General features: G+C 39.9%; 1 protein-coding gene across 1 annotated transcript in view; it reads right to left on the reverse strand.

Moving 5' to 3' along the window:
* The window catches only part of CTTNBP2 (cortactin binding protein 2), a gene marked incomplete at both ends in the record, with an annotated part of 163,792 nt that overhangs the window by 1,736 nt on the left and 140,915 nt on the right, over window positions 1-21,141 (reverse strand). The window contains 6 exons of the mRNA XM_080701723.1: window positions 4,032-4,133; window positions 5,385-5,517; window positions 6,985-7,041; window positions 12,090-12,273; window positions 12,642-12,847; window positions 16,498-16,676. Of these exons, the coding sequence (XP_080557849.1) occupies window positions 4,032-4,133; window positions 5,385-5,517; window positions 6,985-7,041; window positions 12,090-12,273; window positions 12,642-12,847; window positions 16,498-16,676 (861 nt within the window). The remainder of the gene's footprint in view (window positions 1-4,031; window positions 4,134-5,384; window positions 5,518-6,984; window positions 7,042-12,089; window positions 12,274-12,641; window positions 12,848-16,497; window positions 16,677-21,141) is intronic.

Consider the following 21,141-nt stretch of genomic DNA (forward strand, 5'->3'; position numbering starts at 1 on the left):
GCCTATTAAGGTCTAGTATATATTCATTAAAATGACTCTTAAAATACCTGAAGTGAAATCTACTGACACCAGATCATTAGATACAAAAAATTCTTCAATGGTAAGATGGCTGTGCACTAATATATCTTTGGCTACAGGTTTCTACACACATTTTCCACAAACATTAAGGATATAATGAGTAAAGAATAAAGAGGGGCAGATGTGGGATCTGGACCACATGCATATCCAGGAGGAAGGAAGGAAAGAAGGCCAGAGTGGCAAAGTGTGGCCTAGGAAAAGGACAGCTTCTAGATAAAACAAAACTTCCCTCTGCAGGGAATCAAGAAACAGGTTTATTCTGTTGTATCAGAACCAGCTACATCCAAACAATTACAGGGTAGAAGGCTACAACCACTGCTGATTAGGACACACAGCAGTCAGTCCTCACCATCGCCATTTACACTTTACAGTGGGTAAAATGAAAATCAAAGAGAACCACTCTCGATCTGATTAGCATGTTCTGCTCTTGTTCTATAGAAAAGCTGGTGCTGTCAAGTTGGAAGATAATGCAAATTGTATTGCCTGTGATGAATATTATGGTAAAGAGTCATGTGCATGATAATTGTAAAAACACAATACTGGCACCGTAATAAATTCTCACTTCTTTTAAGATTATTTTTAAGTCTGTAAATGGAATGTAGCAGGAAGCTAATGAGGCCACTCCCCCCAAACACCAGAAAATTCAACACAAATCTTGGTACATTATAAAATAAGAAGAGCTAGTTGACAAAGAGAACAAATTAAAATAATCTTCATGACTGCTGAACACCCTTGACAATCTGCAGGGGTAGTGCCAAGGCCCAGATGGAGGAAGAGAGACACACAGTATGTCCTTTCTTATCTTTTTCGTGGTCTGTATAATGAGGGCAAGGAGAAATGACACAAGAAATGAAGCACCCACAAAAGCTAAAACAGCAGTCAGATGTTGGAGCTGAAACAGACTTAGATACCTGATGAGAACATGGGGAATCACTTGAGCTTAGTATGGGCCACAGAAGGTCAAGGCTGGGAGGGAAAATGACTTGTGGAGAGTATCATTCATCAAATGCCCCTGATAGCCAAGCACAGATTTCTCCAATGCTAAGAAATACCAGATCCTCTGAATAGGAAAGTTAAGGGTTGCTAATCCTGCTGGGGCTAAAACTCTAAAGTTTTCTGTATTAAACATATCAGGTTAGTATTAATGTTGCCAAGTATATTAAACTCAAAAAATTATTTGTATAGAAAGGCATTGTACTACAATAAGTTATTATTTAGCCTTAAAGAAAATTATTCTTAGATTAGAGCAATTCATTCATTTAGTGCTAAGCATCTACCAGAAGCTCAAAGAATACTTTAATTATTCTGGATTAAAACGTAGGGGGCAAGAAGAAAAGAAAAACAGGTAGGGAGATGGATCTTTAAAATGTGTAGGACTGTAATACATAGGGACAGACAGTAGGGAAGTATACAGTATGGTGTGGAAATAGTACATAACATGTAAAAAGTGACCATAGAGAGCTGAGTGATGGTATGCTGATCCCTAAAGACACATTCAGAAAGAAAGAAATGGGTGGGCAATAAAGAGGATGATAGATCAGAGCTATGTTCCAGAGTAGAGGCTCTCAGTCCCGGCTCACCAGGCAACTTTACAAAACCCATTGTCCAGGCAGCATTTCAGATCAGCCTCCCAGAACTAGAGATACATATTTATAAACATATGTACGTATATGCATACATACAAGTGGATTTGATTACAATACCAAAGATGAAAACTTTTGCTCCAAAGAGATTAGTTTACATTTACATAAGGGGAAAACATGGGTAAGTAATTGTTCTTTGTATTGGTGATTTATGTATTTGCTGTTTTACTTAAGAAGCCTGACTAGCGTGCCTGTTGGTCGATTAACAAACACAATTACTGTGAGAGCAGGGAGGGGCTGTTTCATGGCATGTGATGGCAGGGAGGGTCATCTACTCAGTTTTGTTTTCTAGTGGATTGTGGTGGCTGAAAGGCCTCTGTTGTGGAGGCCGAGCTAACTTTCTGGCCATGGAGGAAAACATGATCTCAACTAACACAAAGTGCTCTTCCCTCAAAGGGAGTTACTTCCTGATAAGAAAAGAAACTGGGCATGGAACCAAGAAATGCAAGTTGAGCTATCAGAGGGATCCACACCAAAGCAGCCTGCCAGCTTGCAGAAGGGGGCCAAACGAGAGTTCTTTTGCCCTCTGCTGGCAGGTTCTGAGATAAACACCCACTAGCGACTGGAGAAGAGAGTCCCTCTGAGTATCATTAGTGAGCAAAGAAAGAACAGGAAGAGGCAGCTGTCCTAAAACAGGCATTACACTGCGCATTTAAACAATGATATCATTCTCTTTGGCGTGAAGAGATCCATTTTAAAGCTCTCTTTTAAAACAAAGCTGTCCTGAGATTATACTACTTTCAGTACTATTTTTAATGGACAGTACCTTATAGCAACCCAATATGGTCATGCCATAGAGAAAGAGGAGTATAAAAATATTTCTTCTTTCAACATTTAAACATTGGCAGCCAGTCTCTGCCAGACAAGCTATGTTTATACAGGTATGTGACTTAGCCCCAGAAAGAAGGTGGCTTTATTATTTCACTTCCCAAGAACCACATGGCTCCTGCCTCTGACTGCATTCCACAAGGAGCTCTAAAGGATGGTGTCAGAAGAGCAAGAAATGTGCTCTTGTCTCTAGTGAACCACAGCTCAGTGCAGGCTGTCACACATGCACAATAAATTGAGGCTCTAAAGATGGTAACGGGATGCCTTTGTATACAGTATGTTTCACCAAGATGCTCAGGAGTGGTCCAGGTCACTTCCTGGGATCATCTTCCCTTATATAGTCTTTACAATGTGCTTCTGAACTGGAGGACAAGGGGAGCAGGTATGATGACAGAGTGAGCATGGGAGCCATCCTCTTCTCATGGGTCATCATGTTATTAGAGACCCCAGGCCTGGAAATTCCCACCTTTTTCCTTCAATACATACACCTCACATAGCTCTGTGTATAACTAGCCACACAGAACTCTAACAAAGCTGGGGATATGGAGCCAGAACTTCCAGAGGACCAGACAAGAATTAGTGATTGAAGAGAGGCTCACTTTATAATCCTGGTCTTGGTACCCCTCCTGCACACACACACACACACACACACACACACACACACACACACACACACAGGTCTTTGTGAGCTGCCATGGAGCAGATGAGAACAAGAGATGAATGACAATCAACTTGGCTTGGTGAACAAATCACAGGTTACTAAATTCCTCTGAAATCTGCATCCTCAGGAAAAAAAAAACTGTATAAGAAGTTGTTTATATTTATTTGGGAATACATGCTGTGCTGTCTCTTGCCACTTATTAACCAATCAATAATGGTCCAGTGCCAACGTCATGAAAGCGATTTCAAGAGGTTAATGAAATCTTTGGAGTCTTGGCTCTATTTGCCATTCCTACTTTTTTTTTTTAGAGGAAAATCTCTCATGGAAGCACAATGCATGTTATGGCAGGTCAGGAAATGAAAACGAAAATGAGATTTACAAAATATGGATAAGATCTCTGTGTGTTATCAGTCAGACCTTTGCAATAATTAACCTGGAAATGCAAGAAATCTTAAAATTCCTCAAATGAAAAATAATACATTTCAAGATGGAATAACCAAGATGACAGAAGTGCCATTAGCTTTCATTTGGCATGCAAGAATGAAAGCAAAGGGAGATCTCAAAAGCACCCCACAATTTGGAATACAAGTACCAAAGAGAAGGGAAAAAAAGAGCAATGCTTTCTGTGTCATCATTGCAAATTACTTTCCAATAACAGTCTTTCTTATCTTGACTGATTAATGAGGACTCCCACCTCTCTCCTACTTCTCATTCCCTAGGTATGATTTAAAAACAACTTAGTGATCGGCACTGGAAATATTATGAGGTCCATCCCATAACAATCCTTCTTTGTCCCATTTTAAGGAGAAAAGGACACTTACCTTTTGTGACACTGGCATTCTTGTATTATTAACAGTTGCTGAAAATGCAGGGCTGTTTCCTGAACTACCAAATCTTCTTAGATCATCCCTGGAATCAGCAATCTGGAAGATATACCACTTATCAAGTCATGTCCTCACAGATGCACTGTGACATACTCAACGCACAGCTTAATGTCACCATGCAATACCCACAGAGGTATTATCCTATTCCCCCAAGGAGCTCTTCAGAACGTATCCCAAATTTTGTATTTTTCTCATGAAACACTTGAAGCTTCATGTGAAACTAATAGCAAATGCATGAGAAACATCCTCTAAGGGAAAGGAGCCTATTAAAAAGGCCAAGGAAGAAGAGCAAAAGAACTCTAAAAAAAGGAAAAGCCACTTGTCAAATAAAGAAAGAATAAAATTTGCAAGATTTTAGTCATTACCTTATTTTCCCAGTGGGTAAGAATCTCATTTCATTTCTAGCAAGGTTAAATAAGATAGTCAATTCTACTTGGTCCTAGAGATTATGGCTGTTCAGGTCTAATAGTTGGGATTTAGTGGCACCTGTGCACGTTTTAACTATCTTTGTGAGCTCCCTTCTAAGTAACAGGCATTTGACCAAGGAAGCTTGGTCAAACTTGCTGCCGATATCAGAGTTCCAAAACAGGTTGAACTTGATGCTATTAATCTCTTCTTTGAGATTTCGGGTCACTGGTTTCCATATTTGGATCTCCAATTTCACAGCTTAAAGACCATGACGATATGTACTCTACAGGCTATTTCTTTTTCTTATTTGTAAAGAAAGTTACTATTGTTCTATTATCTAAGTCTGCTGTGAGGCTTGTCATAATTCTCTTCCTGATAGGTGTATTTTATGCCAAAGTTAGAAATAGGAAAGAAAAAAAAAGCGATTGAAGAAACTAAAATTTAGGCTTATAACAGGGTGTCCAAATATGTTGGTGTGGTTTGTGCTAAGGCAATTAACACACAATTTGAACCTCAAGTCTTTTAGAGAGGAATTATTATATACATAATAGGTTGGGAAAATGGCTTTTTTTTTTTTTTTGGGTGGTACTGGGGATCGAACCCTTCTACCTCTGGGCTACACTCCCGGACCTATTTTATATTTTTATTTGGAAACAGAATCTCTTAAACCAGCTAGGCTGGCATCAAACCTGCACGATCCTCCTGTCTCTGCCTCCCAAGCGCAGGGATTACAAGTGTGCGCCACCACGCCTGGCAGAAAATGGCTTTTTTAAGCAAAGAGAGGGATGGTTTGATTAGGAGCATCACCATGCTCTTCACTAGGAAATTTCATTTGGGGAATGAACACCATGCTATGGCTCTTGACTTACTGGGACCACCTACCTTGCTTATGTCAGATTCCGATTTGCTGGAGCACATACTCTGAAGTTCCTTAACAAGATCGGCTTCATCATCTGAACCCAGAGAGAGTCTTTGATCCAAAGTCAACATCAACGAAAGATCATTCTCTAAGGATCTACTGTGAAGTTCAGAGAAGAGTTTTTCAAAGTGAGAGCAGCAGCCCAGTCCCCAGTAAGGCGATCTAGACAACGTACCTTTTGGGAAGATGTGGTATTGGGTAGGGAAAGCATTTTTCATTTCCTTTCAGCTATTACATAAATTTAATTTAATTTTTGACAATGTACTCCTGTACCTGGAGAGATCTGATTTTGCCAACTCCCACTTAAGATTTATTTTCAGTAGTATAAAATAGGCTAACCACCAGGTCCTTTCTCTTCCTTTCTCTTCTTTGTCTCTCTCGAACCAGATAAAATGGACATTAAACATTGTGGTTCCAAGGCAGTGTGAGGTAACAAGACAAATAACAAATCCCAAATTTGGCCCTGTCACTCACTAGCAATATGGCTTTGAGTCAGGTGTTACTGTTTCACCTTAGCACCTGTTTCTGGGTTCCCTTTCCTGTCACGATCCTTATACCTACTTCACAGGTGTTATCGGGAAAACTATATAGGCTGTGGTGTAAGAAAAGAAAAAAAAGTAGAAAGTAGCCAGTAGGAAAAAGTTTCTCTTATCCCTCTTCTCTCTCTTCACCTCCTCACCTTTGCAATGGTGCAAACCAGAAGATGGGGTCCTAAATGTGACTTGCCAAGTGACAGTGTATATGATTCATTGGGCTATGATGGGGTCAGTTTGCAAACTGCCAAAACATTTCTATTCTATAATTAACCAAGTTATTCTTCACAGCTCAAAATTTGTTAAGCCAAAGTAATAATTTCCTAGGGACAACATAGGGAAATTGAAATGATCACTATAAACATAACAGTTTAAAGGCAAATAAGTCATGCTATGTGCTGTAAATCTAGTAGCAAAAATAATCTAAAGACTGTCTACATGTTTTTAACGTAGGACATTAGTATTATATATGCTGCATTTGTAATTATCAAGTCTGATTAGCAACTAAGCCTAGAATATTTCTAGCATTATTTAACTAAAAGCAAATATTAATATATCATATTAAAATATAATACTATATATTATATATTATATATTTTATATGATATATTATATATAATATAATACCATATATAATATAATATAATATAATATAATATAATTTTTGGTGGTACTGGGGTTCCTGGAAGCCCTTCTACCTCTGGGCTACACTCCCAGACCTATTTTATACTTTAATTTTTTAATTTTTGAAAACAGGGTTTCTTAAGCCAGCAAGGCTGGCTTCGAACCAGCGCAATCCTCTTGTCTCCACCTCCCAAGTGCAGGAATTACAAGTGTGCGCCACCACACCTGGCAGTATGGTATATTTTAGATTTTAATCATTCATTAGATTTCAGTTTAATATCAATATTTTAATATCATGTCATATTAAAAGCATAATAATTGCACAAACTATTATGAAAATGTGGAACAGTTGAAATAATGATTGAAGTTACTTAGTTTGCTTAAAGTTAAATCTATAAGAACTTACTTTTGCTTTGACAGAGAAGTATTCCTGTTACAATTCAGCTGGGACATAGTCTTATTTCTTATACCTGTTAAGAAAATTATAATCATCTTTACTAGGATGCATCATTGTTCCTGTGCACCTTGAACTCTGTATTTAAAAGAAAAAAGTTGTGGATTATGCAGTACTTTTAGGCTGTTCTTGGATTAACAACCAGCTCGTGAGATTTTACCCAGCATAGACATTGTTGGAAGGTCTAGGAATAACCAGCTTCATTAAGCACAGTTGTGACTAAACTCAGTAAAAACACCATCTTAAACTCAATTCCAGAATCCTGAACTTTACTTTTATTAGTGGCTCTTCTTTTCACTAGTCCCTGTTTCCTTAGGTCTTTATTCCCAAAAGTACCAGAAGAGGAGGTTAATACCTGTCTTTGGTCAGTTTCATGCCTGCCTTCTAACATCACTAGCTCTGTAAGCAGGTGTCTGTCTGGATGTGTGTGAGCCTGTTCATGTGCTCCAGTATATGTGACATTAGCAATGTACTTGAAGAAATTTAACTTTTCTTTTTATGGTACTGGGGATTGAACACCCCTAGCCTTATTTTATTTTTTATTTTGAAACAGGGTCTTTATAAATTGCTGAGGCTTGCCTCAAACCTGCAGACCTCCTATTTTAGCCTTCCAGGTATTGGGATTGGTGTGTGCTATCCTGTCTGGCTGAAATTTAACTTTCAGTAAGTATTCATTCTTCAGAAAATATGAACATTATACAAAAAAATTGGAAATCATACCAATTTTTTAAAACTGCAAATTATGATCCATTTAAAAAATAACAGAAAATAGCCTGTATTGCTTGCATTAGTCTATTGATTTCTCTCATTTATATAATACTGAAGCAAACATATAGGTTTGTATATACAGGAAAGATGCAAGATATTTCTGAGTTATGATCAAAAAAAGTTTGAGAAACCCTGTTAACTGTCGGGGCCCACTCGGCAGGACCGAGGTGGCACCCAGGCTTGTTGCCAGCGTGGACTCAAGATGGCGCCTGGGCTTGCAGCCAAGTCACGAGGCTCACGAGGCTGGCGGTGCCCTGAGCCTGCGCAGTGAGCCCTATCAGGCGCCTTACAGATAATTAGTGACGCAACGCCTCGTGCTACCACCTGCCCGCCCAGGAGAAGGTTAAAAAGCGCGCATGCCCTAGCGGGGAAGAAGGAGAAGGAGAAGAGGGTTGGTGGACAGGAAGAGCAGTTTCTTGGCGGACTGCTCTGGGCTCCGAGCTGCGACGGACATGATCACAAAGCCACCACTGTGACCGGTGTGTGCTGCAGCAGAGACATAGAGTGCCAGAAGGAGGGTTGGTGGAGTGATGAGGGAGAGGATAGAAGACTGATGTTGTTTTTACCTGAGAGGGCGTTGAGAGAGCATTGAAACTGGGGTAATAAAACTGCTTGAGGAAGATCGTGTAAGAGTCGTCACTGCGCGCGACAAATGGTGGCCCGTACGGGGAACTTCGCTTTGATCAGAACCTCGGCAGTCCCGGGCAGCCGGCTGGTAAGTACTCCTTTGACTCCGAAAAGGGAGGAGGAGGCTCCATTAAGGAGGATATTTTCCCCGATCAAAGGGGGCTCCATTAAGGAGGATATTTAGTAAATAAGGCTCGCGGATAAGCGAGGCTCGCGGAAAAGCGAGGGACAGCGCTGTATTTTCCCCGATCAAAGGGGGCTCCATTAAGGAGGATATTTTTTAGTGTAAGCAAGTTAGAGAATCGGGCTGGTCCTGATTCGACTCCCTCTCCTAATCCGCCACCATAGATGGAAGACACCTGAGGTTAGTTGGAAAAGGCGCCTAATGTGTAAAGGATAGGTCAGAAGATTAGTTCCTAACGTAAGAGTTGTAAGCTGCTGCTTGGTACCGTAGAGATGAGTTGTTTTCTTTAAGATCTTTGGGGAATTATTTCTACTTTCCCTCTTCCTTTACCTTGGTTAATGATAGTTTAGGTTGTTTTATTGATACCTGTTTTCTGACTTTCTGCTATGCTTCTATGCATCCTTGGAGACTTTGGAATTTCTGCTCTTATTGCTGTAATTGTGGCCTCTGTGGCCGTGGCAGTTATTGCAACCACTATGAATGCTCTATCCTCACATGTGGCTGCTGGCATGGCTCAGCAAGCTCAATTATCTGGACTATATGTATAACGTATGTGCAGTATCAGAATTTCTCCCATGCAGGCAATTTGTTTCGTCAATTAAGCAAGATGCTTCTAGGAACTTGGAGCCGTGAATTTGAACACACCATGATTGAGCTATGAGCATCCATCGCTGCAATTAATTCTACCCGCGTGGAAGTCGCCGCAGTACAACAATGAATGGACTTAATACACGGAACATTGGGTTTTTTAAAAAGACTGGGGTGGCATGGCGTTCTGGGCATTCTTGCTGGTGGTAGCATGATGTTTCATGGTTGGATATATCAGGCGAACTCGACAACGCACACTGCAACAACAGCGCATATTGGTGCAAGCTCTGGCAGCCCTAGAAGCTGGCTTATCTCCCCATGTATGGCTCAGTATGCTGGATCGGTAGTCAGTGACGGGTAAGATCGTCCCCGGGACCTTTCAACCTAAGACAGGGAAACAATCATGCTATTGTTCTCCCAATGACGGGTAAGAATGGTCCTTGAGGGTCGGCAACCTAAGACAGGCACGATCCCGAGCCTTATTTTAATAAAACAAAAAGGGAGATATGTCGGGGCCCACTCGGCAGGACCGAGGTGGCACCCAGGCTTGTTGCCAGCGTGGACTCAAGATGGCGCCTGGGCTTGCAGCCAAGTCACGAGGCTCACGAGGCTGGCGGTGCCCTGAGCCTGCGCAGTGAGCCCTATCAGGCGCCTTACAGATAATTAGTGACGCAACGCCTCGTGCTACCACCTGCCCGCCCAGGAGAAGGTTAAAAAGCGCGCATGCCCTAGCGGGGAAGAAGGAGAAGGAGAAGAGGGTTGGTGGACAGGAAGAGCAGTTTCTTGGCGGACTGCTCTGGGCTCCGAGCTGCGACGGACATGATCACAAAGCCACCACTGTGACCGGTGTGTGCTGCAGCAGAGACATAGAGTGCCAGAAGGAGGGTTGGTGGAGTGATGAGGGAGAGGATAGAAGACTGATGTTGTTTTTACCTGAGAGGGCGTTGAGAGAGCATTGAAACTGGGGTAATAAAACTGCTTGAGGAAGATCGTGTAAGAGTCGTCACTGCGCGCGACAGTTAACCATTTCAAATTCCAATAAAGTATCTATACGTGCTCCAAATCTTATAAACACACTAAGATAGTTAGTTGCTTCTGGGTGGATCTCTTAAATATTTTTGAAGCAATGTATGCTAGCACATGCCTATAATCCCAGTACTTGGAAGACTGAGACAGAAGATCTCAGATATAAGGCCAATGTGCAGCTAACTTAGCAAGATCCTGTTTCAAAATGAAAATGGTTAGGGACATAGCTTAGTGGTTGAATGCCCCTGGGTTTAATCCTCAGTACCATAAAAATACATACTTTTAAAGTAAATTGAATTTAATATATTCTCACTAAAAGCACTGACTAATGAAATGCATTGATTGATTGATTGATTGATTGAGACATGGTTGCCTGTATTGCCTAGGCTCGTTTCACACTCTGGGTTCTCCTGCCTCAGCTTCTGTATAGCTGGGACTACAAGCAGGCATGTACCACTGTGCTCAGACACTGATAATTACTACATACGTGTGCAGGTTTGGGCCCTGTCTTCAGGAAGCCTGTGATCCAACAGGCCATCATTTGCCTGTTTTAGGTTTTTTTTTCTTTTTTTAAATCAAATTTAATGAGAGTTCATGGTGATTCACATGCGCAGAGATTCTTTTTTTTTTTTTAGAGATGGACACTGAACCAAGGGCCTTAAATTTGGTAGGCAAGCACTTTACTACTGAACCACATTCTTTGCTCACATACATTCATGTCAAAAGTCAATTCAAACATCAATGTAATAATCCTATTTCCAATACAATTATTGGGAAAGAACTATCACTGCAAAATAATAAAAATAACCAAATTACCAGCCTATGCATTATATAGTCTATATAATTAGTTTTTAGATTTATAAATGTTTATGTTGAAATCAATATAAACTACCATAGTACAATTTATTAATCTTTCAAATAAATGTTCATGTTTCAAAGAATATTATAGTTGGTATTATATCAGCTGGGTATGGTAATGCACACTTATAATTTTAGCTACTTGGAAGGCTGAGGCAGGAGGAATGTAAGCTCAAGGCCAGCCTGGACAACTTGGTGAGACCCTGTCTCAAAATAAAAGATAAAAGGCTGAGGATATAACTCAGTGATGGAGTATACCTGTATTCTGTCCAAAAAGGTGATATCAAATATTTCTATAAAATAATTATTAAAAACAAATTAAGATAATTTATGACTTCTTTTTAAACAGTTGAGTTTTCTGAGTTAGACTTATATTGATAGTATTACCTTAAATTTATATTATTTTTATTGTCTGTCAACTCTAAAGCATATAGCAATGCTTACAGTCTACATGATTACTGGACTAAGAAGGAGGCTAATCAATTAGAATGTAAACTCCATGAAGGCAGAAATTTTTCTCCTGTGCTTTTTATAGCTCCATTTCCAATGCCTGGAATAGGACGTGACACCTGGTATGTGCCAAATACCAAGGAGGTGTATGTAGACCTGACTCACTCATGGAGGCCTTAAATTGGTATGAAATTGTCCTCTACATATATTTTTTTAAAGTAAGGTTGGCTTATGAATAATAAATAAAAGGAGTGAAATATGCTAAAGCATAATTTTTTCCTCACAAATTGTGGATATCATAAAAATTAATTTTAACAATGAGGATTAACAAGGTAAAGAAAAATTGGGGACTAGTATAAAAGCAATACTTTTCAGGTAGAGTATTCCCGAATATTTTAAAGTGGACTACCTATTACATAATTTGTTTTGTTCATGGCAATATGCATTGAAGCAGTCAGATATTTATTTTGCAGAATGCACAGTGATAGAAATTAAAACCCATCTCATCAAGAAGCTGGATCACCAGTGCCCCTCTTCCTAGGATGCATGCCATCACCCCTTGCCTTCATGGCTCAGGTCCGGCTCATTCCAGGTTGGTGAAGAGAAACGGCCAGGCTTCTTTCGAGGACTGGTGTTCACTTTCCTCCAGGCCCCACTCTCTCCTTTCTTCTTGCTGTAACTTGAAACGATTGACAAAGGGAAGCTTCCTCCTTTGAAGTCAGCTGTATGCTGGTCTAGCTCTGAAATGACACAAATCACATTTTGCCAAAAAAAGAAGAAGACAAAACAAGGACGAAGACGAGATGAAGAAGAAAAAGGAGAAGAGAAAATGCAGGTTCATTGAACTGAGACTCTTCAAAAATCACAGGACTGCTTAATACCCAAGCTTGGGTTCTGTGAACAGACACAGACAATTTACTTGGGATGGAACTCAATTATGAACCATCAATACCCAAACTGTTTTTAATATAACAGAGTTCTGGAGTGGTGTTGGGAAATGGCCATTAATTTCTCTAGTTTCAACTACATGCGACCTCCCTGTAAAGAAACCCAAGAAGCATTATAGAAGATTGTGAATCCTTTCCTTCGGCTGCAGGAGCCCACGTACCTGCCCTCGGGAGGGGACAGCCATGCAAAACAGCTTTATTAAGCAAGATGCTGAGGGCTGCTTTGACCACAGCCTGCTGTCCTTGACTAGGGTGTTTCTTAGCAGCTGTCTGCCCAAGGCCAGGTTGTCTTTTCACAGAGGCTCTTGATAATATTGCTTCTTGAACTCTGGGAGCAATGACTGCATTCCACAGCTTAGACATCCACCTTGCAAGACAGAGGAGATTCACCAGTTAGGAGCAAGATTCTCACAAATGACACACAACAAAAAAACAACGAGTATTTTTATACATATGCTGCCTTTGCAGGGTAGTTTTGAAATAAGTGAGATTACTCAATACTGAAACAGTTTGAAATTCAATCTATCTAAAGGAAATTAACTTTTTATATTTCTCAGTCCTGGAATTAATGCCTGTGTTTGCTAAATGAATATATGAATAAATAAATTCATGGAAAGAACTGTGTGTGTGTGTGTGTGTGTGTGTGTGTGTGTGTGTGTGGTACTAGGGGTTGAACCCAGGGACCTTGTATCTCTGAGCTACACCCCAGCCTTATTTATTTATTTATTTTTAAATAAGGTCCCACCGAATTGCTGAGGGCTTTACTAAGTTGCTGAAGCTGGCCTCAAGCCTGTGATCCTCCTGTCTTAAGCCTCCCAAGTACTGGGATTATAGGTCTGCGCCACCACGCCTGGCTTACATAGAAAGAATATAAATATTGAGTGAGTCTGGGGAGAAAAATCAGATTTCCTGAAAGTTTATGTCCAAATAGCTTACACTTATTTGTTTCATTTTACTAATAAGACATACATGTATTGTATTTTAATATTTCTGAATAACATCTTATAGTCTGCCTCTGAGGCAAGGGCTCACTGTTGCTCTTGGTTGGGTTCAGCCCCCCACACACAGAGGTTGGATGGGGTCAACCTGTCAGGGCCTCAGGTGGCTCTTCCCATCATAGTTGTAAGTCATGGGAGCTCAGCCCAAATTTGGAGCAGTCAATGCCAGATAAAATTCCTCCAAAAAATACTGTACTTTGTCATAGCACTAAAAAACAGTTGAATAAAGACTGCAGAAACAAAACCACATCTTCCAGGATAGGAAAATTTTCAAAGTTATTTGATATTGTTATGAAACTTTATAAAGTATTTAAAAAAATGATTAACCAGGTATTAAGCACTGATCTATTGTCAGCCTTTCTGTTGATATCTAGTAATATGTAATGCAAGGGAAAAAAAAACAACAATAAGGAATAGAGACAAAATTCTGGTACTCTAAAAGAGGAATCAAAATTAGACAGGTATTCCTAAAAGAGATACAGGTATAAAGATGACAGGATTTTTTTTTTCAGTTCTGGGGATGAAACCCAGGAGCATTCTACCTCTGAGCTACACCCCCAGCCATATTTCATTTTTGTGTGTGTATGGCACTGTGAATGGAACCCGGGGGCATTCTACCTCCAAGTGACAGCCCAGCCCTATTTTTATTATTTATTTTTATTTTTTATTTTTTTATTTTTATGTGTATCATAGTGAAAGTGGCATACATTCAGACTGTGCTTGGTGCGCTCTCCCCCCTCCACTTCCCTTTCCTTCCCTCCCAACAATGAGTGTCCAGGTTGACCATGCTACATTCATACTTTTACACATATTTGAATGTACCTCCTCCATTAATCAATTTCAACTTTCTTCCTCTCATAGCCTTCTATTAGAGCTTTGCTGAGGTTTCCCCTCCATTATCTGGAGTCCCACAGGTATCCCTAATACTCCCTAGTTTGGGCATATTAAAGAAAACATATGTCCCTTCTCTTTCTGTGCTTGGCTGATCTCACTTAACATAATGTTCTCCAGGTCTTTCCATCTTCTTGCGAATGACATGATTTTGTTCTTCTTTATAGCTGAGTGGAATTTCATTGTGTGTATTTCCCATAATTTTGCAATCTATTCATCTATTGATGGAGACCTAGGTTGGTTCCATATTTTGGCTATTACGAATTGTGCTGCTATGAACATGGGTATGCATTCATTATTAAATATATTGTTATTTATTTTTGAAACAGGGTCTCACTGAGTTGTGAAAGGCCTCACTAAGTAGCTGAGGCTGTTCTTGAACTGCGATCCTCCCGTCTCAGCCTCTCAAATGTTGGGATTATAAGCGTGCTCCACCACACCCAGCTCCCCAGCCATATTTCTTATTCTTTATTTTGAAACAGGGTCTCACTGAGTTGCAAAGGGCCTCATTAAGTAGCTGAGGCTGTCTGAGAACCCGGATCCTCCTGTTTCAGCCTCCCAAATGCTAGGATTAGAAGCATGTGCCACCATGCCCAGCCAGATGACAAGCTTTTTTATAAGGGGTAAAATAAGTATCTCCTTAATATGGGTGTGGGGAGATGCTTCTTCTGGGTGTTTCAGCACAAGCTGGATTAGCTATTTCCAGCATTCCTCTTTAGAAGACCAGGTGGGTGTTCTACAGCTGTGATGCAAATCCAGCATTATTTGGGCCACAGAGAATAATTCAGAAAGACTTGCATGCTAAGAGGAGCCTATGTAAACTTAAAGCTCAGGCTGCATGCTGGGCTGAGTGAGGAAGGCCTCATATCTGACCCAGCATCTGATCCATAATAGGTGAACAAGTCTGCTGGCAAATAAGGTAAAAAACACCAAAGCCTCTCACAGTGCATGCTCAAAACTATACACACTCCATATGGGAAATAAAAAAATTGTTTCCTGAGAATCTTGAAATTCTGGGAGAAAAAAAGGGAATAGATTTAATTGTGATCCTGAGAAAAGTAATTAAATTATATCAATGGTGTATGTTTAGTAAGAAAATGCTGTCTAATGTATTTCTTCCTCCCCCCACTAATTAGCGGTTACTAAGATGGTAGTTTATCTTATAAGAGGAAAGATATATTATTTGCCTGCTTTCCAAGACAGATTTCTGCCCAGGATGTCTAAAAAATGCAGAACCAAACCTGCTAGCTAATTTCAGGATCCTCCCTAAACTGGATGGTGACAAATGCTTTCCTCCTTTCCATTTCCTCCTGAGTTTCTAATTCATTAACCTATGTCACTCTCCTAAATTGCTTCAAAGGAAAACATAGTAAGTATGTAAGTATCAATAAAGGAGGAAGTTTTTCATCAATGGTATACTAATTTTTAGGGGGTGCATAAATACTTGCAGTTTCTAAAATGGGAAACCCTTGCCCAGGGTCTGTGCAGTAAGCTGAATAGTACTCTGATGAGAGTTTTGTAATAGAGGAAAATCTGCCACCCAGGTTTAGCAAAAAGATGGACCTGGAGAACACTAGAGTTGAATGAGAATGGCTAGTAATAGAAAGTGAAGGGGGCGTATGGTTTCTCTCGTATGCAGAAGTTAGACAATAATGAGGACACAAGAGGGACTTTAGAGAAAGGAGGAGAAACCCAGTGAGGTGATGGATGGGGTCTAGAGGAGGGGGAAGAAAGGGGGGAGAATTAATGAAGGAAACACTTCCATTGATGTTATGTACATATATGAAATTATTGTCAAGTCCAATACCATGTATGGAAAAGGGGAGGGTGTACTGCGGGAGCTGTGGGGAAGCCCAATGCTGTGTGCATGTATGCCAGTATTACTCTGAACTAAATTATGATGTGAGACTACAATGCACCAGTGAAAGTATATTAAAATATAAAAAGTAAAGAAAAACCCTTAAAAAAATAAAAGAACTACCTAACAGGAGAGTCAGGGGCTCCCTGTGAGAGAACCAGCATTCTGTGCTGATGACAGGAAGTCTGGTCAACTTTTTCACTCCCCAACACCCTAAGTGTGCCAGGGTCCTGTTGTATAAAGAGGCAAATAAGGAGAAACAGCACTTACTTCACTGTTGCCTGAGCGTGTCCTGGGACTACCGGACAAGACAGGAAATACTTTGGCCCAAGAAGTGCTTCCGGTGTGCCCAAGCGAGCCAGGCAGGAGTTGAGCTGACGCCAGACAGACAGGGCCCAGTCGAGGGTCTTGCACACAGGGTCGCAGGGGGAGGGCACCTGACCTCTGAACTGGAGAGATGGACATGGGGGCTGAGCTTAGAAGGGTGTTTCTATGTTCCTTTTTCTCTTAAAAGCTCAAAGTTAAAAGTATCAAAATTTGAACCTATACAATGAAAAATCTACCTGAACTTGACCCGTGCATGGAGTGGCTAAAGGAGAGAGAGCTAATTATATACTGTTAGATGTGTCTATGTGTTTGTGTGATAAAAGCTTTTTCCCAACTTATTTCTCACCACATACCCGATGTAGGCACTTTAACTCCACATATCAGGAGAATGAAGTATGCTGAAGTAATAACCTGCCCAAGATCACAAAGGTAGTAATAATTGAAAAGGCAAGGGCTAGAGCTTATCTATATATTTATATTTAGGTATAACTGATAAATAAAAATTATATATTTACATTGTATAGTTTGATTTTTGTATTGGAGACTTAACCCAGGTGCATTCTACTTCTGAGATATATCCTCAGCCCTTTTCCCTTTTTATTTTAAAGCAGGGTCTTGCTAAGTTCCTGGGGGTCTCACAAAGTTGCTAAAGCTGTCTAAGAACCTGCAATCCTCCTGTCTCAGCCTTCCAATCACCGGGATTATAGGTGTGCGCCACCTAGCTTATGTATATAATGTTTACATATATACATATATTTATATATTCACTACACACACATATGGTGAAATGATTAAATCAAGCTACTTATATCCTACATCTCACATACATACTATTTTTTATAACAGGAGGAGCACTGAAGATCTCCTTGCCTAGTAATTTTCATATATGCATATGAACTTCATAGCTTCTTCTTAACAGAAAAGTATTAGGATACAGCATTTAGCTGACATTAACAAAGGAGTCATTATCACAATGAAAATAAAGTCGCTAATAATTATTTAGCTGAAGAACGTCCTTTTCTTCCCCAGGCTTGACATTTCTGATCTCTGTTCAAGCTTTCCTCCCTGTACTCATCCAGGGCTGAAGTGAAGCAGGAACAGACTGAGCTGTGTGGGCAGAGGCAGAGGGAGAGAGTCTCCAGCTGCTTCAATCAAGAGCACATGTTTGGAAAGGGAGTGGGAGGGCAGAGCCCGAGGTGCAACAGAGCCCTTAGGGAATCATTATTTATTCTAGGAATATGGAATTATTTTTTTTAATGCTCATCTGGTGAGCTGCTTCCAAAGATCTGACTGTTAGATATTCTGATTAAGAAAGCCATTTCATAATTCCTAGAGGCAGGATGGAATCTGCGCATCCCAAGGCCCTGAGGAAATAGGTGGGCACTCCTACCCTCCAAAGTATAGGTGTTGCTTATATGAAATTTTTCATTTTCCAAGTTGGCGGTTTGGTGCTAACAGTGGATATTATTTGACAGTACATTTAAAAACTGTTGTTTCCTTAAAGGGTCTATCCAGTAGGTAGAACTTTCAGTTACTATAAGTTTTTATTTTCTTAAGTTTTATTCACTTAGCATAAACACAATTTTGTAGAGATGCTTGAAGGCCTTTATTTGAGAATGGTTTGACTGTGTGTCTACTATGTATATGCCCTAATTATTCTGTTAAGAGGAAGAGTTGGGCATGGTGGCGTATGCTTGTAATCCCAGCATTCAGGAGGCTGAGACCTGAGGATCACGGTTTGTGGACAGCCTCAGCTACTTAGTGAGGCCCTCCGCAACTTAGTGAGACCCTGTTTAAAAATAAAGAATTAAAAAAATAGGACTGGGTGTAGCATGGAGGTCGAATGCCCCTGGGTTCCATCCCCAGTACCACAATAAAGAAAGAAAGAAAGAAAGAAAGAAAGAAAGAAAGAAAGAAAGAAAGAAAGAAAGAAAGGAAGGAAGGAAGGAAGAAAGAAAGAAAGAAAGAAAGAAAGAAAGAAAGAAAGAAAGAAAGAAAGTCAGGGTGTTTTTTTGTTCTTGATTTTTTAAACCGGTACTGAGGATTGAACCCAGGACCTCATGGACCTAAGGTGCACTCTACCACTGAGCTACATTCCCAGTACAATTTTTGTTCTCATGAACTAGAGAGAACAAAAGGGCTAATGGAGAGTCAGTGAGCAGTTGGAGCAGAAGGCAAGGTCTGAAGGAGGAGAGTGAGCCACCCACTGGGTACCTGGAGTGTGGCCTTTTTGTGGTTTATTACCATCTGTAAAACGAAGAAGTAGAGCCAAGCTTGTTAGCCTCAAGATCCCTTCCAGATGGGAATCTTTAAGTACAGATACAAGTTTTTCCATTAATTCAAAAGAAGTGACTTCATGCTGCATGGTCTAAGAGACTAAGAGAAGCAGTGGGAGGTGAAAAGATCATCCCAGATATGGAATGGAGAAAAAACTGGTGGACGGAGGTGAAAACGGATGCTCCTGTTTGCAAATAACAAAGGAAGTAAAAAAAAAAAAAAAAAGTTTCTGCAAAGAAGCAACCTCCAGAACTGCTACTAATTCAGGCCACTGGCTCTGATCCATTTGTCTGATATGCCCCCAAAGAAAAGACTCCACTTCCAATGGTCCTCCAGTTCCCTGCACACCACGCCCTTCTTCAAGATTTGTTTCAGTCGCTGCTGCTTCTGCCTGGATCCTCTGTCTCCCTCTTCTTAACTGACTCTTCCCTCTTTAGATCACAAGTCAATGTAATTAAAAGGCCGTATATATGACCATAGCTAGAGAGGCTGCTCTGCCCTTCAGTCCTCAAATAAAGACTCTTCCTTCAGGGTGCCTCCTTTCTGTAGTCAAACCTCATCCATTCCTTTCAATAGAGCTTGTTAGTCACCTGTTGACTGTAACTAGCATGGTGTTAGAACTGTGCCCGTGAAGCCACAAAGAACTTGAATTGAGAAGACATAGTCTAATCTGATGTCATTTATTAGACTCCTGGCTACACCTCTCAGGAAGAGACAGGCTTAATTAGTTGACTTCAGTCCAGCAATGACGTATCAAAGTATTGGTTATGTCCTCAAGTCTGTAAATTGAACCCACACCCCTGGCAGGCTTGAACTTGGACACTCTGCACATGTGACTCTTAAAGGGGTGCTCAGGTCACAAGTCCTCATCAAGCCTTTTGGCTGCCACAGAAGCTCAGCCAGCCATAGGGAAATGTTATTTTCAGGGAGAATTAACCCAAGTGTCTTGGGATGTCAACATTTTAATACACATGAATATTCAGAATTAAATGTTATCAAATATATATTATTACTGTTTTCTGGATTAGAGTGAGGGATAATCATATATTTGGCACTTTAAAAATTCTTTACTAATATTTCACATATTAAAATAGCCCTAGCCAGGTGTTGTGACACACATCTGTAATCCCAGTACTTGGAAGGCTGAGACAGGATGGTCACAGCTTCCAGGCAAGCCTCAGCAGATTAGTGAAACCCTGTTTCAAGATGAAAAAAATTAAAAGGATCTGGGGATATTGCTTAGAGGGATAATGTCTCTGGATTCAATTCTCAGTACTCCTACCCACTACACACACAAAGTTATAACTGATTGACTTAATGGATAAACTGAAAAGTTATAAATATAGAGAAGTAATAAAAAAAAGAAAGAAAAAAGAAAACTAGGAGGGGAAGCTGTAAGTTAGGTTTGGGGCAGAAAGTGTCCCATTCAGTTATATGTGCAGTCTGAGGTGGATTAGAGTAAACCTGTATGTACCTGGTTACATGAAATAAAGAAGAAGAGAGCAGTACATACACTAAAAGTAAATTATTCACCATCAATTCTGGAAGAAATCATCTTCACATGTATACAGAGTACCTCGCAGGGCCTTGCAAAAAGTAAGCAAGGCTTTACAATAGTAAATAAATAGGATGTTAAATATTTCATATTTGAGGAAAGTGATGATAGTATATCTAGATCTGTGCCATATTCACCTTATATTATGCTTTTTAAAATTATTTTATTTTTATTGGTGCATCATAATTACATATAATAGTAGGATTTGTTGTTACATATTTGTATATACATGTAATATAATTTAGTCAATTTCATCCCCCAGTAAAAAAAAAAAATAAATTTCCCGACAAGAAAGATCTCAGCTAAAATGCTAATTTTACCAATGTACAGAGCTCTTTCAGCACAAAGAAAATTGTTTTCAAATTTTAAAATGTGAAAAATTTAAATAATATTGAGTAACACATATGACCTAATGGGAGCCATTATTATTAAAATTATATCTGATAAAATCCAGTCCATTTTTGGTGACACAGAGGATACCCCAAAAGGCAAAGATTTATTTACTATTAAAAAAAACCCAAACTCCTCAGTCTCTTAGAAATCATATACAAAATATTTACCAAGTAAATTATGAGACTGGATATAAATGTGGACATTGGTATATTGCCACAAAAGAAAGAATTTGGCCAGAAAAAACAAAAAAGTGGAGTCCCATGACAGTAGCAGCTTCATTCAGTTGGCATCACTGTTCTACACAAGGTGTTGGACTGTATTCCAATAACCTCCCTTCTCTTTAAAAGAGAAATGATCATTAT

Source organism: Muscardinus avellanarius, assembly GCF_963383645.1.
Source record: "Muscardinus avellanarius genome assembly, chromosome: 9".
Taxonomy (NCBI): domain Eukaryota; kingdom Metazoa; phylum Chordata; class Mammalia; order Rodentia; family Gliridae; genus Muscardinus; species Muscardinus avellanarius.